Raw genomic sequence first — 14,376 nt, forward strand, 5'->3', positions numbered from 1 at the left:
GCACCACCATCCTGGTATGTAGCCAAGGCAGAAAAGGATGGAGGTTGAGACATTGACAGGCTGCTTGTGCTGCTGATAAGGTAGCTCCTAACTCGTGATTTAGTAATGAAATAATGATGTGCAATAATTTAGAATGGTCTCTCTGTCTTCTAGTCATAAATCTCCTCTGCTAGGAAGAAGAGGTAAGATGTCCTGCTTTCTCCTTGCTGGATGCTGTCCATGTTTAGGTGGCTTTGCATGCAGCAGGCAATTCGTGCTGCAAATGCACAACTCTTCTAGCATCCATCTGCCATCCTTTTCATCTGTGCCAGCAGCAACTCCATATGAATCCTGCAGTGCTTATGGTCACAGGAAGCATCTCCTGGATAAAGAATAGGAAAAGCTTCTGGCAAATGTACCAAATTTTTGTTTTGGTTTGGATTTTTTGTTTGTTTGTTTGTTTTAAATAGGTGAGCCTTGAGTTTTTCTTCCTGTCAGCTCTGCTACATTGAGACTTCTTTTATTGTGTAAAGGATGTATAAACATTTTTAACCATGTTGCTGAGTTAACCACTCAGGAGAAATGCTGGAGAATTCCAAACCCTGGTATTACTGGAGAGGAGTTGTTACATCGTAGTCTTTTGAATGCAGGTGGCAAGTACAAATTTTCTTTTGCAGTTTTTAAGCTGCTTTGAAAAGCAAAACTGGAAACACAGATTTAAGCTCACACCTGCTTTTATACCTGCTGAATTGTGACACGAGACAAGTATCTCATGTACTAACAACAAAGCCCTCTTTTTTTTTAAGTGACTAAATAATCCAATACTTTTGAAGTTCTCAGCACTGCAGAAGAATTATGGCGTTTATTTAAGGGTTTGAATATGTAATTAAGCATCTAATTTTAAACCTGCACACTCAATAATGTTGGATTTTGCTACCAAGTTACTTCCTTTTTATGGTGTCTGCCAACTGCTGAAGTATGCATTAGTGCATTGACATATTAATGCATTTTAGTAATGGAGGTACCTGATCAAGCAGCAGCCAAATGACCACAAAATAAATGTCTGAGTTGAAATCAGAACCTGCCATAAACAACAGAAAACTGCTTGACTTTATCTTGCACTGACATCCCGATTCCCATCTGACTGGAAAAACTGGACCCATTGGTGGAGCCCTTACAGTCTTAGGACCCAGCATCCCCTCTCATCTATTTCCACATGAATGCATTATTTTCATGCCTTTCCCTCCCCCTTCTTGGGCTCATTTTTTCCAGAATAGTAGTATATTCCTGTAATTCTGATTAAGCATATTCTGACTTGCTCATAAATTAAAACCAAATACTTAGCTGTTACTAATACACTCTAGCCTACCTGGTCATCGTGAGATAGAGGCCTTCCCAGTTCCTGGGTGGAGCCTTCTGCCTTGTCTTAGAGCTGACCTGGAGCAGTGAAGGTGTCTGTGCACCATCTGTGCTCGCTGAATTACTGCAGGCACTCCCCAGCTGTTGCTGATGTTGGCTTTCCAGTATTGCTTGCCTGCCACTCACTTGCCAGATTCTCTATGCTGGATGCTCATTGAGGTGACATGTGAATACAGTCCACTTTTTCCCAGTGGGGAGGTGTGATACCAAACCAGTAGGAGAAGTGGCATTCTCAGCTCCAGCAGATCCAGCAGTGTCACCCAGTTTGTACTGATCTGTTGAACAGCAAAGCTGTCATGTAAGGAGCAGTCAGAAAATTACAAGGCAGGCATTTAACACCAGAGAAACAATCTCGGTATTTAGCATGCTGAGAATACCAGCTAATCATGGAAGGCTTGTCTAGATGTCTGGATTCCTTTGGCTCCTGAGGTATTTTGTAGATGCTGACGGCCAGTGTGAACTTTAAATCAATTTATTGCATATGTTTACATATGCAGTGAAACCATTTGCCATATCATTTAACTACACGGAGTGAATTGTTGACCATGAGCTGATCTGACCTTTTCAGATCTAATCAAGAAGTCTGAAATATTATTTTAGCCTGTCAGCTCCAGTAATATGCTGTAAGAGTATCTGGATCTAACTGAAAATGTCAAATGTGCTCTAATATGCAACCCATCAAAGTTACGATGCAGGAACCAGTTAAGAATATAAATCTGTAACATCTGTGGTGCATCTCAATTGCCTGGGTGAGTTGTTCTGCCATTGATACAAGCCAGTTAAAAACATAGATTAAAAGCAATTCTTCAGAATACACTTGAGGTGTACAGCCACCTAAATATTAAAATGATCTTGGAAGAGGGGTGATGACTCTAGGTTAGAATACTACTGGAAAAAACAGGGCCCAGCATGGATAGTTGTGTTCTAGGGAATGTCTTGCTAGCTTTAGTGTGTGGTTACATAAGATTAGTGGTCTCATGCAACCTCAGAATTTTCCTTTTTAATTTTAATAATTTGCCACTTGTAAAGATTTTGCTCTTTCAAATAATAATCCATTATGTAAACTGAGGTATCCTTATCAATCTTACTGGATTTAGTACCAATTTTTCATAGTCCTGTGCATTTCATGAGAAATCTACTTCTATATTTCAGTGTTCTAAAACCCAACACTTATAAGAGTATTTAATGATTAAATTAAATTTTTTTTTTTTCCTCACCTTCAAAATAGGTTCTGTTCTTGGTATTTTATAAGATACTCAGACCTAGGATAAATCTGCCTTCAATAATTATTTATCAAGCGCAAGATCAATTGTTTATCTGTATAATTTCTGGATGATGTAAATTTAAATTTGGATTCAAGTGTATGGGTGTAATGAAAAACAACTTTGTATCCTATGAAAATGGTAATTTTTTTTAGCTAAACAGTCTATCAAAATTGTTTAGCCTTAAAACACTTGTTACACTAAAATTGAGTTGCTTTTTATCTGATTGTGGGTAGTTCTTGCAATTTGAGGTGCTATTAACTGAATTGCTACTATTAGTAAAACGTTGTTGGAAGTAGAATTAAAATGAACTATGGGAAGCATTGCTGAACCGGTAACTGCATTGTAAATAGTGTGTTTTAAAGGCTCCACTTAACGCTGTTTGAGCTGTTCTTACTAGGCAATGCTGCCCTCCCCTGGAATGCTGCGAAAAGTAGGATTTTTTTATTCCAGTTCTAGAGCTTCCCGTTGGAGAGAAATTGGTGTATTGGTGAAAACGTTGGGGGGAAAATGCTGTTAAACAGACCATTATATGCTTTCTCTCTTAAGAGAGAAAAGCAAACTCCAAACAAACCATAAAACAGACATTAGTACAGTGCTTTTATGTATGCATGATGCACATGTAGATGAATGTACAAATAATATACATCTAATCTACTGTCAATACATGGTAGAGGGCTGAATTAAGTTTGTCTGGCAGTTTGGAGGATGAATTGAAGACAAACAGATACAAGGTGGTAGGAGGACCAATGACAAGAAGCTTTTCTATAACAGTATAGTTTTGTCTTGTAAACATGAATGATGAATCTCAAAACATTATATGTATGTTCAGTTCTGCAGTAGAGGAGTAAATGTGACCATGGCCAGCAGCTTGCATGGGAATAGGATTGGCTCTTGTGCAAATGAAGCTGTAGCAAAACCATTGTCTGCTGTCAGGGTCTGTTGATGACAAAGATATCACCACCAGCTCAGGAAGTCCCTTCACTGCACAGTCCTGAGGGCTGAGGAAGGTAGTCCAAGGAAATATTGCTGTTGATGGTCTGTTCTTTAATGTATTTCCTCAGGTGGCTGGTACTAACTGCTGCTGGAGATAGAATATTGGGGTAGAAGGTACTTTAGGCTGTCCAGCTGTGGCTCTTGTGTGTTAAATGCGCTGCTATTTGCTTTAATTTTGTAATCCTTCCATTTCTCACTGCTAGATAATTTCACCATAGTCCAGATAGAGCAGAAAGAGTTAAACCTTGTTGCAAATACAGGAATTTTAGTTCCCACATTTGAGTCTAATAAAGTGTGTGGAGTGAGCTTTGCTTTTTGTTTGTTTGTTTGTTTGTTTGTTTGTTTGTTTTTAAGGTATAAAATGCCACTTTCATTTTATGGTTAAGATTTTTCTAATTGCTGGACAACTTGAAAAACACACAACTTTTTTTTTCCTGTGTCATATGACTTACATTTTGCTTGCTCCTCCTTCCTTTTAATGCATTGGAGATCACCTAGCATTGGAGAAAACTGGAGAGAGTATGTTAAAACCTCTGGTTTGTGTATTTCTTTGTGTCTTAGACCTGAACAGACTGCCACATCAGGAGGGAGTTTTTCCCCCAGACTGGTTTGCTTGAGGACTTTGCTTGAGTGTGAGTCCTTGTCTACTACTTAAGGTCAAGTCACCTGGGAGATGTTTTAAGAGCTGTGGAATATAATGACATTCCCAATCTGACTTGCCCTTCTCCAGTTACAGTTGTATGTTGTAGTGGTGTTGATACTTTACTACAGCCTTTTACAGCAGGGTCTAGGAGTTGTTCTGTGTCTGTGGTGCCTGCCAATCCACAGAGCAGCTGTGGACCATTCTGAGCTCCTCTCCAACTAATAAGTGACCTGTGACTGTGGCACGTAGAACCTGAAGATCCCAGTGGTCTTTCACAGGCTGTTGTTCCTAAAGTGACATTGCTGGCAGGAAAACAGCAGCATTTGCCTTCATGCATCAGCAAGAAAGCTACAATAATCAATCCTTTTGGGAGCATAGCTGTAAAACCACTGCAGGTATGGCTCCAAAGTAGTTAAAGGTTGGGCTAAATCAACAGATAAGAAGCCTTTCCCTTTGTGACACCCTGCCACAGCCATACCAGTTGTATATGTTCTTTTTTGTTAGATCAATATTTTGCCAGTGCAGCATCCCCATTCAGCTCATCAAATGGTTCATGTGAACGGCAGTCTGAGGTCTAGAACTGTGTGACTGTTTTCTTTCTTCCCCATAACTTTTGCAGGTGCTGGGGCTGCTGGTGTGGACCCTGATTGCTGGAACAGAATACTTTCTCTATCCAGCCTTTGGCTGGGTGATGTTTGTAGCTGTGTTTTACTGGGTTCTCACCGTCTTCTTTCTGATCATCTACATGACAATGACCTACACCAGGATCCCGCAGGTGCCATGGACCATGGTGGTAAATATACTCATTCTTTGTTGTTCCAGGCTTGCTGGGTTTTGAAGAGAATAAAATATTGGTGCATTCTACATGTATATTTTACCAACTCTACTTGTACTCTTTGCAGATTTTTCCCTGATTACTGTGTGGCTGCAGTATTTAACTTTCATACTACCCAGACACTTTCAAAGCACTTTTTCTATGATGTTTCACCATTTTGTTCAGCCATTGATGTAGTGACTTGATTTTTTAATGTGTGTGTGACTGATACTTATGCACAGTGACCTCTTTTTCTCTCTGTAGTGGTTATGTCCCATGAAGAATGAGTCTGTTGCTGCCTCTGAGGTAACAGACTTGGCCATATGGCTTAAACAGCAGAAATCCCTACTGGAATCAACACCATGCATTAGAAACAGGACTTGGGCTCTTAAAACATGAGTCTTCCTCTGCTAAAGTTAAAGCAAGGATAGTTCAGAGGTAGCAACACTCTGACAATCCATATGTAGTCTACTGTGAAAATGGTGCTGAAAATTATTTATATGTAAAATATGTACCATGTAAAGGATGTACCATGTAATCCTTTGCTTTGAGCTCAAGAGTTAAAGCAAATCAGATAAACAGCTACTGTAATTACAGAAAAAATTCACAGGCACTTAAAATGCAGATCCAGTTTTTATGGTTTGAGCAAACCTGGCCAACTCTAACTCTCAACAGTATATTTTTACCTCATTTGCATAACAGCCTGGTCTTCGGGATAGTAGATCCTAAAAGTCATTGTCATTTCAGCCAACTGGCTATTTGTGACCTATCTAAGAATCACTATAAATTTTGTCTTTGCATTCATTGGATACAGTGAGATACTGGTTTTTTTTTTTTAACAGCTAAATATTATTGACTAGGATTCTGTTATTTCTATGATGAAATGTATTTGACTTCTGTGTTGCTAACAGCCTGTTATCAGCTATATTGTGGATGTGACTAAAATTGAATACTAGAATACTCTCCTCTTTTAGTGTTCCCATTTGCTGCAGCAATAAATAGCCAGCTATAGCAATTACTAATAAGAACAACCAGGATTATGTCCAGATAGCTTCTCTATTTGTCGAGTTTCATAACCAGCAATTACCATTAAGGCTGTAATACTGCTATAGAAATGTTGGATTATTTCAATTACAGCAGTAATGTATCTGGGTATATTTAAAGGTGTGGTTGTTTTTTTTTTTCCCCATTGCATTACATGTAAGTAAAGTACATTCAAAGGGAAAGCATCTTTATATCCATTTGAATAAAGCTTTGGTCATTACCCTTCTTTCATCTGTTGAATGCTATTATGAGGCAACTGCACATAAATGAGTTGCCCCTGATCTATGTGGCAGACAAACTGGAATATTTGATTTGTTTCTATTTCATATTGAGTATATTTCTTGCTCTGAGTTCCAAATAAATGTAAGTCCAAAAGATAGTCTTCTTTTATATAAAAGGGTCATTTAAAGAGAAAATAAATACAAAACAAATAAAAGATGCTTGTGTTCTAGCTTGTTTTGCCCTAAGGTAGAGCTTTTGGGAACAGAGCTTTTGGGAACAGCCCTTGAACTGGTCCTTTGCTGCTCCTGTATGGCCAAGAGGAATGTTGAGTCTCTTTTCAGAGAGGTGCTTTTAAAGTCTTTGTTGGAAAGAGCATGACACACACCTTTTTGAGTGAGTTCAGACCCACCTTTACCCTATTCTCTGAAGAATCCTGAATTTCAGTATCTGTCAGTTATTGCTGTGCTTCCTTAGTTGACAGTTAGCTCAAACTGTTCCTATTGTACTCAGTATCCAAAATTACATCTGGACATCTCTGTCATAAATTCACTTTTTGCAGGTTAAGCACATTACCAAATTGCTTAAGATGCAGTTACTTTTACTGCAAATTAACCCAAAAGATGTGCTTCAAAACTGACTCTCCTTCATAGTGCAAGTTTTTTGCTAAAACAATCAATGGAAGCTTTTAAAATCTGGTGGATTTGAATTTAAGAAGCAGATGGTAATTTAGCATGAACCATTTGGTTTGAGTAATATATTGGCAGCAAAGGCCCAATCAGCTTGCACTGCATTCCATCTTCCCCAACAGTGTTATTTCCCAGAGCAGCACTTTGCAGAAATTATGTGCTTTTCTCTTTTTTCTACATGACAAGATATTGCAGGGATTTGTAGCTTTCCAGGGTAATTGAGTCTTTTTGGAATGGGAAATCTGAAAATAACAACAAATACTCTAGGTAATCAAGTTTGGGGTTTCTAAATCAGTGCTTTACAGAAGTTCACCAGAACCTGCCAATTGTTGGCATCTCATCCTAAAATTGACAATTTGATATTTTATTGCTGTACTGCCCAGATAAAACAAGGGGAGAGATCTGTGGATAGATATAGTACCTTTTATTAGACAAGCTGATATAGGTGAGATGAGCCCCCACTCATTTGTAAGCGTGTGAATCAAATCTCAAGTGCCAGTCCTTGGACTCGATCTGAATGCTGAGGCACTGCCCAGCCCAGTTCCCTGCGAAGGGATGGATGGAAGGATAAGTGGATATTTTCCACTGTTCCTTCTTAACTTCTCTTCTTGAGCTGCAACTTTCTTTAGATTTTGCCAAAGCTGGTTAAAAGTGAATTAAATTGTGGGTAATTGGCATAAATTCCTAGCATCCACTGGGTCACACAGTGGGGATTAATAAGTTAGGGTTGCACCCCAACTTATTGGCAATATTTAGGCAACTAGAGCAACAGAGTTAGGGGTTATATTTGTGTGACAGTCTGGAGTGAAAAAGTGGGGTCAGAAGCTGAAAGGAGCTGATTATGTACATGAGGAGACCACGTCTATATTGAGTCACCCATTCCTGCAATTATAACTAGATGCAAAGCATATCAGAGGCATTCCACTTAAACATGGCACAAATCTGTATGCCTTAGACAAGTAGCAGAGTAGAGTTTAAAAGGATTTAACTTTTCTTTTTTTTAAGAAGAAACTTCCATGATCAAGTAGTAAAAAAGCAAAGGACAAAGTTTCATACATACATTTTTTCATCTTCTTAGATCTCCTGTTCTGTCTTCCTTTCCTGTTCTCTCTCACATGCAAAAACCAAACAAACTTTTTGTTTGCTCTCTGTAGGGTTATGTGAGGTCATTGTTATCTGCTCTGCTTCTTTCTTAGTAATAAATATAAGTACCCTGAGACATTAACTTTGCCTCTTGAAAGAGAAAATGCAGCATCTGCCATGACTACATGCTGACCCATGTAGTCCAGTCAGACTGTTCTCCTCCTTGGATTTACCTGTTTCTTTCTCCACTTAAAAACAGGCAGAAGTGAAAGGTACTGAGAGATGGAAGAATACAGCTGAGAAAAAAAGTCACTCTCTATGTCCTTCAGTAGTGTAGAAAACAAAGTTTTGGAAGCTTTATAAACACTCTCCATATGCCAGGAGTTATTGGTTCCTATCTTTGTGTAGATTAGAAGTGTAATCAAAGTGCAGTTTGGTCTTGTTTCTTTGTTGGCTTTTTATCATGTAGAGTCATATTCTTACTGCCTAACCCTTAGATTGTGGTAACCAAACTGAGTCCTTATTTTCACTTCTGGAAAATCACAGCACACCGACTTTGACTCTTCTGGATTTAGTGTGATGGAGAGAACAGTTTGTCCAAAATATCGTTCAATGTTTATGGATTTTCAAAGCAGTTAAATCTTAATCTTACAGATAGAAACATGGAAGAAGGCAAAAAGTTAAAAATGTTAGTTAAGAATGACATTTCTGGTGTACACTGCTTGTGTTCAGTGTATTTCAGAAGAGAGTTTTGTAATGTTGGAAAACAAATGCCTGTTCATATTAATGATGTATGTTTGTCTTTTCAACAGGGTTTGTGTTTTAATGGAAGTGCCTTTGTTTTGTATCTCATTGCTGCCATTGTAGATGCATCTTCAGTTACCAAAGATCTGGACAGTCACAATTACAACAGCTGGGCAGCTTCTTCAGTGAGTTCATTTTTTGTTTAAATCAGTTCTACACCCAGTAAAGTTATAGCAAATGAAGACTCGTTGGAAGTATGGGTTGAAGTTGCAGGTGTTCTGCATTTTGAAAAGCTGCAGAGTAATAAGGGTCACATGCAAAACCTGTAAGTAGCTGCAATTTAGTTCATAGTTTTTAGAGGTGACTAGAAATTTCACCAGGAGATGACAGTCACATCAGAAAAGGCAGTAATGTTTTTAAGATCACACTGATTTTCTCCTTCCTTGTCCCCATTTATTACCAGCTCTCTGCCTGAGGTCAGAGCCTGCACATCAGAACAGACAAAAAAAAAGATTGTGTGAGCATCGAGTCACCCCAATGCACCTGGACAACTTCAAAAGCAGTTTAAACTAAGCTAACTTTGCATACTTATGCATAAGATGCATTCAGCTTCCTGTGGCCTGAGCTATTGTCCACATTGTCCACACAGCATTGTCCACAAAGCCCTGGAATGGTATTGCTGTTTCCACACTGATCTTCCTGTTACAGCTTCAGCTTTTGATAATCTTTCGGTTGAGTTGTAAGGGCAACGTGTGAAAAATCATGTAACATGATTAAATCACTAATTAGTCTGACATTACTATCTTAGTGCTTAGATTTAGAAATCCAAAACAGTCAAAGTGGATAAAAAATAACTTAAAACAAAAAAGGAATAGAAAAGAGCCTTATCACTTTTTGAGTTAGGTGAACACATTCCCTAGCAAAGTGAAGGGAGTTGTAGAAGAATTTATTTCATGTTGTGGCAACAGGAGTCAAATTCAATTGTATACAGGAATTCCAAATTAGTGAGTGTTCATGCTTCTGCAGTTGTCCTACTGACTATTCATAAATCCTGTCAAAAGCTTTTTTTTGTATGGCCATGAACACAGGAACTATGAGCACCTGCTCTGTTTTTGTCCTGGGAATTGGATCATTAAATCCCTGTCATTTCAGTGGTGTTCAGGGTCTTCTCCTCTTGGCAGTTTGTAACTACAGATCTGTTACTCACCCACTGCAGCTGACAGGAGCTTGCTTGCTGCTAGATAAAGCTTCCATGCTGATTCAGGTTTTATGCAAAATGCATGACTGCTCAGTGTCTCATGGGAGGTTTGGATTCTCTTCTAATACTTCCTAATAATGTTTATCTAACACAGTGTCTAAATAAACTATTAAATATGGATTCTTGCTTTCAAAATCCATTAAGGGTTTCAGGGATAGAGGATTTAGCAAATCATCTATCCCCAGTAGTCATTCTGTTAGAAAGATTTTAGATGGAGCTTTTATTTAATAAGAAACAAAATCATTGGAAAAAGAAGAATGCTCCAGTGTTTTGTTGTAATAAGATTTTACATCACCATCTACAGTTTTTTGGAGTTAGAGATTAAATTAGCATTAGACAATGCTCACCAAGAGCCCCCTGTTAAAAGGCTTAGATTTCTGCCTGGATGCTCAGCATGTGAGCATCACAGTGTCTACTGTGCTCAGCAGTGCCTACCCATGCCAATGATGGCATATAAACCAGGAACAACTGTAGAATCATAAAATATTTTTAGGTTGGAAGGGACTTCTTGGAAGCCATCTGGCCCAACTCTCTCCACTCCTACAGCTGGGCTAACTCATATCAGCTTACCAGGGCCTTGTCCACTTGAATTTGAGTATTTCCAAATATGGCCATTCCACAATGCCTGTGTTTGATTACTCACACTGTGTGCTGGGGTTTTTTTTTTTCCCCTAATATCTAATTGAAATTTCCTGCCTATAACTTGTGTTTGGTTCCTTCTTGTCCTATCATTGCTCAGCTCTTAGAAAAGTGGTGTTAATCTTATTTGCAGTGACAGCTTTACTTGATTCAGTTACTAGCACAAAACATTCTGGTATTTTCGTTAAGACCATGTTGAATGTTGTCAGTTTTGAGCAACATGCAGTGATTAACAGGAACTTAAGCACTAGTGCTGAATTGGACTTTACCAGTACAAGTGAAATAAATCTAGCCTGCTATAGAAGGCTTACAATGGTATCAATTTCTGATAACGTAGTAACATGACAGCGTGGTTGCTGTCACTGAGGAATATTTTTATCCATCAGTAGAGGACCTCTGGAATTGGTAAGCTAATCAGCAGTGCTGTTTGAGAACACATCTGGGCCTGCATTTAAATCCAAGCCTTCTCTGTAAGCAAACAGATGCACTGTGAGCCATGCTGGGGTACAGGTGGGCTGTGAGCAATATCTGGAACACAGCAGCAGGGCAGGAGTGCTAGCTTGAGCTTACATTGTCCCACAGACAATTCCTCTGTCTCTAAAAGTGGCAAGTATTTAGATTGGTGGCAGTCCTGTCTGTAAGATATGAGACTGTATAATGAGGAATTTATTAAAAAAGTTGAAATATGTCATGTTTTGTCTGTTCCAAGCCCATACTTCTAGGCATAGTGTAAGCTTACTTTTACACAGTGTTGGCTGTGATGGCCACACAGGCACGAGGTGAGAGTGTGCCATTTTTATCAGCTTGCTATTTTCCTTTTTCCCAAGTTCCATAACATTTTTTTTCCCTTAGAAATTACAGTGCTTTCAAATATATTTATTTCCTAATCTGTTTTTTCCTCTCTCTCAACAGTTCTTTGCCTTTGTGGTTACCTCCTGCTATGCTGGAAATACGTATTTCAGCTTTATATCCTGGCGATCACGAACTTTGCAGTAAATACTTTGTTAAAGTGAATTATGTTGTGTAAAGTCCTTTGAGGATTATTAATTTTTGAGAAAAGCTTGGAAGAGGGGTGAGGTATTTTTGAACATTTCTCCTAGAATTGACACGATATAAACTGAGATCAGTTGATTATTTATAATAATGCCATCTTTAGAGACATTTTTAACCTGAGTTTGTACTATATAATAAAATTTCATACTGCTTTTTTTTAAAATTAACATAGTATTTTTCTAGACATTGTATAGTTGTTACTGCTAGACCTTTAAAAAATCTTACTCAATGTGCCATGTATGTGAATGTAACTTTTTAAATGTTACTGTTATACTTTTGATACTGAAGGCTACCAAAACTAAGATTGATATTGTATCATTATTATGTATGAAAAAGTGACATTGTGCAGAAAAAAACCCACCTGAAAGTTTAAAAAATAAATAAATAAATGATCCAACTGTACATGTTTTGTAAACTGAGAGTAGAAGCTTGCTTTTTTAAATTTCTTTTTCAGAGTACACTAGATACTACCAGGAATTCTGATGATCCTGTCAGTGTGCATAGTCTAACAGCTCCTCAGATCACGAGGTTGCTTTTGGTTACTGTAGGTCTGAAGCTGAAGAAATGCTGTTCCTGGAACACATTATCTTAACAGGTTTCTCAGATCCAACAGGCTCCAAAGCAGGAGCCCAGACAACACCCCCTTAGTGCTCAGTGCTCAGCCTGCTGAGGGCATCACAAATCTCTGGCTGAAGGTAACAAACACTTCTTGTTTCTCAGCAGACTCTGGTTTCTTGGGTTTTCTTCTCCTCAGATTAGGCCATTAATCTCTCTTATTAAAATCTGGGCTTCTAAATCCTATTAAATGATACAGAGATTAAATCCACAGCAGAATTGTCAAGACACCAGTGCTACAAGAAAGGAATTTCCTCCCTCCTTTCCTGTCTACTGGCATCATCTGCAACTTGTTAGTTTAACAAATGAAGTTGGTACTCCTATTTAAATAACTTTGAATCAAGCAGAAGTATGACAGAATATGACTTTCAAAACAGATGCCTTTGAAAATTACTTTCAAATACAAATTACCTGAGGATTTTTTTTCAAGAAATTACATGGTGAGTGAAAGTTTGTGATTATTTTATGATGTTATTTAAAGCTTTCCTCATTTAAAACTACTGGTGAACCTTCTATTCTTGGATTAAGAAGGTTTGGATTCCCTTCTAGTCTTCAAAAGCTTATTTGGTTGATAATGTATGGCAGCAGAGAAACCTTACTGCTTAAAAAAATCTTCTTTATTTCTCCTTGTAAATAAATGGTGTGTGGTTACTTACGTATGTGCCTTGCAGAAGATTTATCAGCAGACAGCTAATTCCCTTCTCGATCACATGTTTTTATTCTTGATTATCTGTCAGTCATAAGATTTCAGTGTAAGGGAAGCCAAGACATTATTTAAAAACCTATACTTGTCTACAAATTGCATTTGGCCTGCACAACATAGGTCAGGCTGTCTGCTGCTTGCTAAATTTATCCAGTTGTGAGAGGGAAGAATGGCTACCAACTCTGCATTTTATCTACACAGATAAAATGTGTCATTAAAACCCCGTATGCTCTTTTCCATCGCTGGGAATAAAAAGAATCAAAGGCATTGAAATGATCCAAGTGCCAACTGATAAAGTGTGACTTTGTCAGTCACACTGTTAGAAATATAGCCAAAATTTAAATTTCATCAGTGACTTCTCATCAGTCAAAAAGCTTCAGAAGTGATAGAAATTCTTTCTTAATTGATATTTGATGTATCTATTTCAACTCCAAAGGATGTAATTATGTTTGCACAAACATTTCAAGATTTTGAAGTAACTGCAATGGTTTGTTTGGTCTAAACTCATAACCCAGACCTCATTTGTGGACAAAGGCAGTAAGAGGGAGGAGAGCTAAGAGGAGGTTCTGTTTCATCCAGTTTACTTAAAAGTGTCATGGCAACTGTGTGTTACATTCAGAGTTGCCCTTTAATGTAAGATAAAACCAGATAAGGAGTGATTCTGGCAAAATATCTACATGCTCTCTGAGACTTCAGTGCTGATCCTCAGGGGAAGATCTGCAGAATGACTTCCGAAGACAAATCTGTGAGTTGAACCCTTAATTCTGAATTTTAAAAAATACATACTAGGCAAAAATTTGCTTTGTACTTGGACTTGTTTTTTGGGGTTTTTTTTCTTCACAAACCATAACTTACCTGCCTTGCTCTGTCCTTTCACAAAGATAGTTATCTTACTTCCCATGCTCTTTCTCATCTGTTGCCCAGGTACCAATTGTCTTATTTTGGAAATGCTCTGAATATCTACTTAAAATTGGAGGAGTCAACACAAGCTGACCATTCCTTTTGGAATTTGCTCTTCCAGTTTCAGGCCTGAAGAAAGGCATAAGCACCCAAAAGATTATCTTCAAATTCACTGGTCTTAAATATTGATTTGGAAAGTATGAGTTAATGCATTTGTATATTCTAATATTGATAAAGAAGATAAGCTAGGTGTGGTTTATCATATAACAATTAAAACATGGTTTGTATCTGCTGTAGGTTAGAACTTGTAAGATTG

The 14,376-nt window shown here is 38.0% G+C and overlaps 1 protein-coding gene across 2 annotated transcripts in view; it reads left to right on the plus strand.

The window, feature by feature from the left end:
• Positions 1-12,255, plus strand: part of CMTM8 (CKLF like MARVEL transmembrane domain containing 8) — a 34,894-nt gene extending 22,639 nt beyond the window's left edge. Inside the window, exons 2-4 of one of the 2 annotated variants that reach the window (XM_064703334.1) lie at positions 4,919-5,092; positions 8,961-9,077; positions 11,702-12,255. In XM_064703334.1, the coding sequence (XP_064559404.1) occupies positions 4,919-5,092; positions 8,961-9,077; positions 11,702-11,785 (375 nt within the window). In that variant the 3' untranslated portion in view covers positions 11,786-12,255. The remainder of the gene's footprint in view (positions 1-4,918; positions 5,093-8,960; positions 9,078-11,701) is intronic. The other variant, XM_064703335.1, reaches the window with a different exon arrangement.
• Positions 12,256-14,376: the final 2,121 nt, after the last annotated feature.

The sequence above is a fragment of the Zonotrichia leucophrys genome, chromosome 2, assembly GCF_028769735.1.
Source record: "Zonotrichia leucophrys gambelii isolate GWCS_2022_RI chromosome 2, RI_Zleu_2.0, whole genome shotgun sequence".
NCBI classification, from domain to species: domain Eukaryota; kingdom Metazoa; phylum Chordata; class Aves; order Passeriformes; family Passerellidae; genus Zonotrichia; species Zonotrichia leucophrys.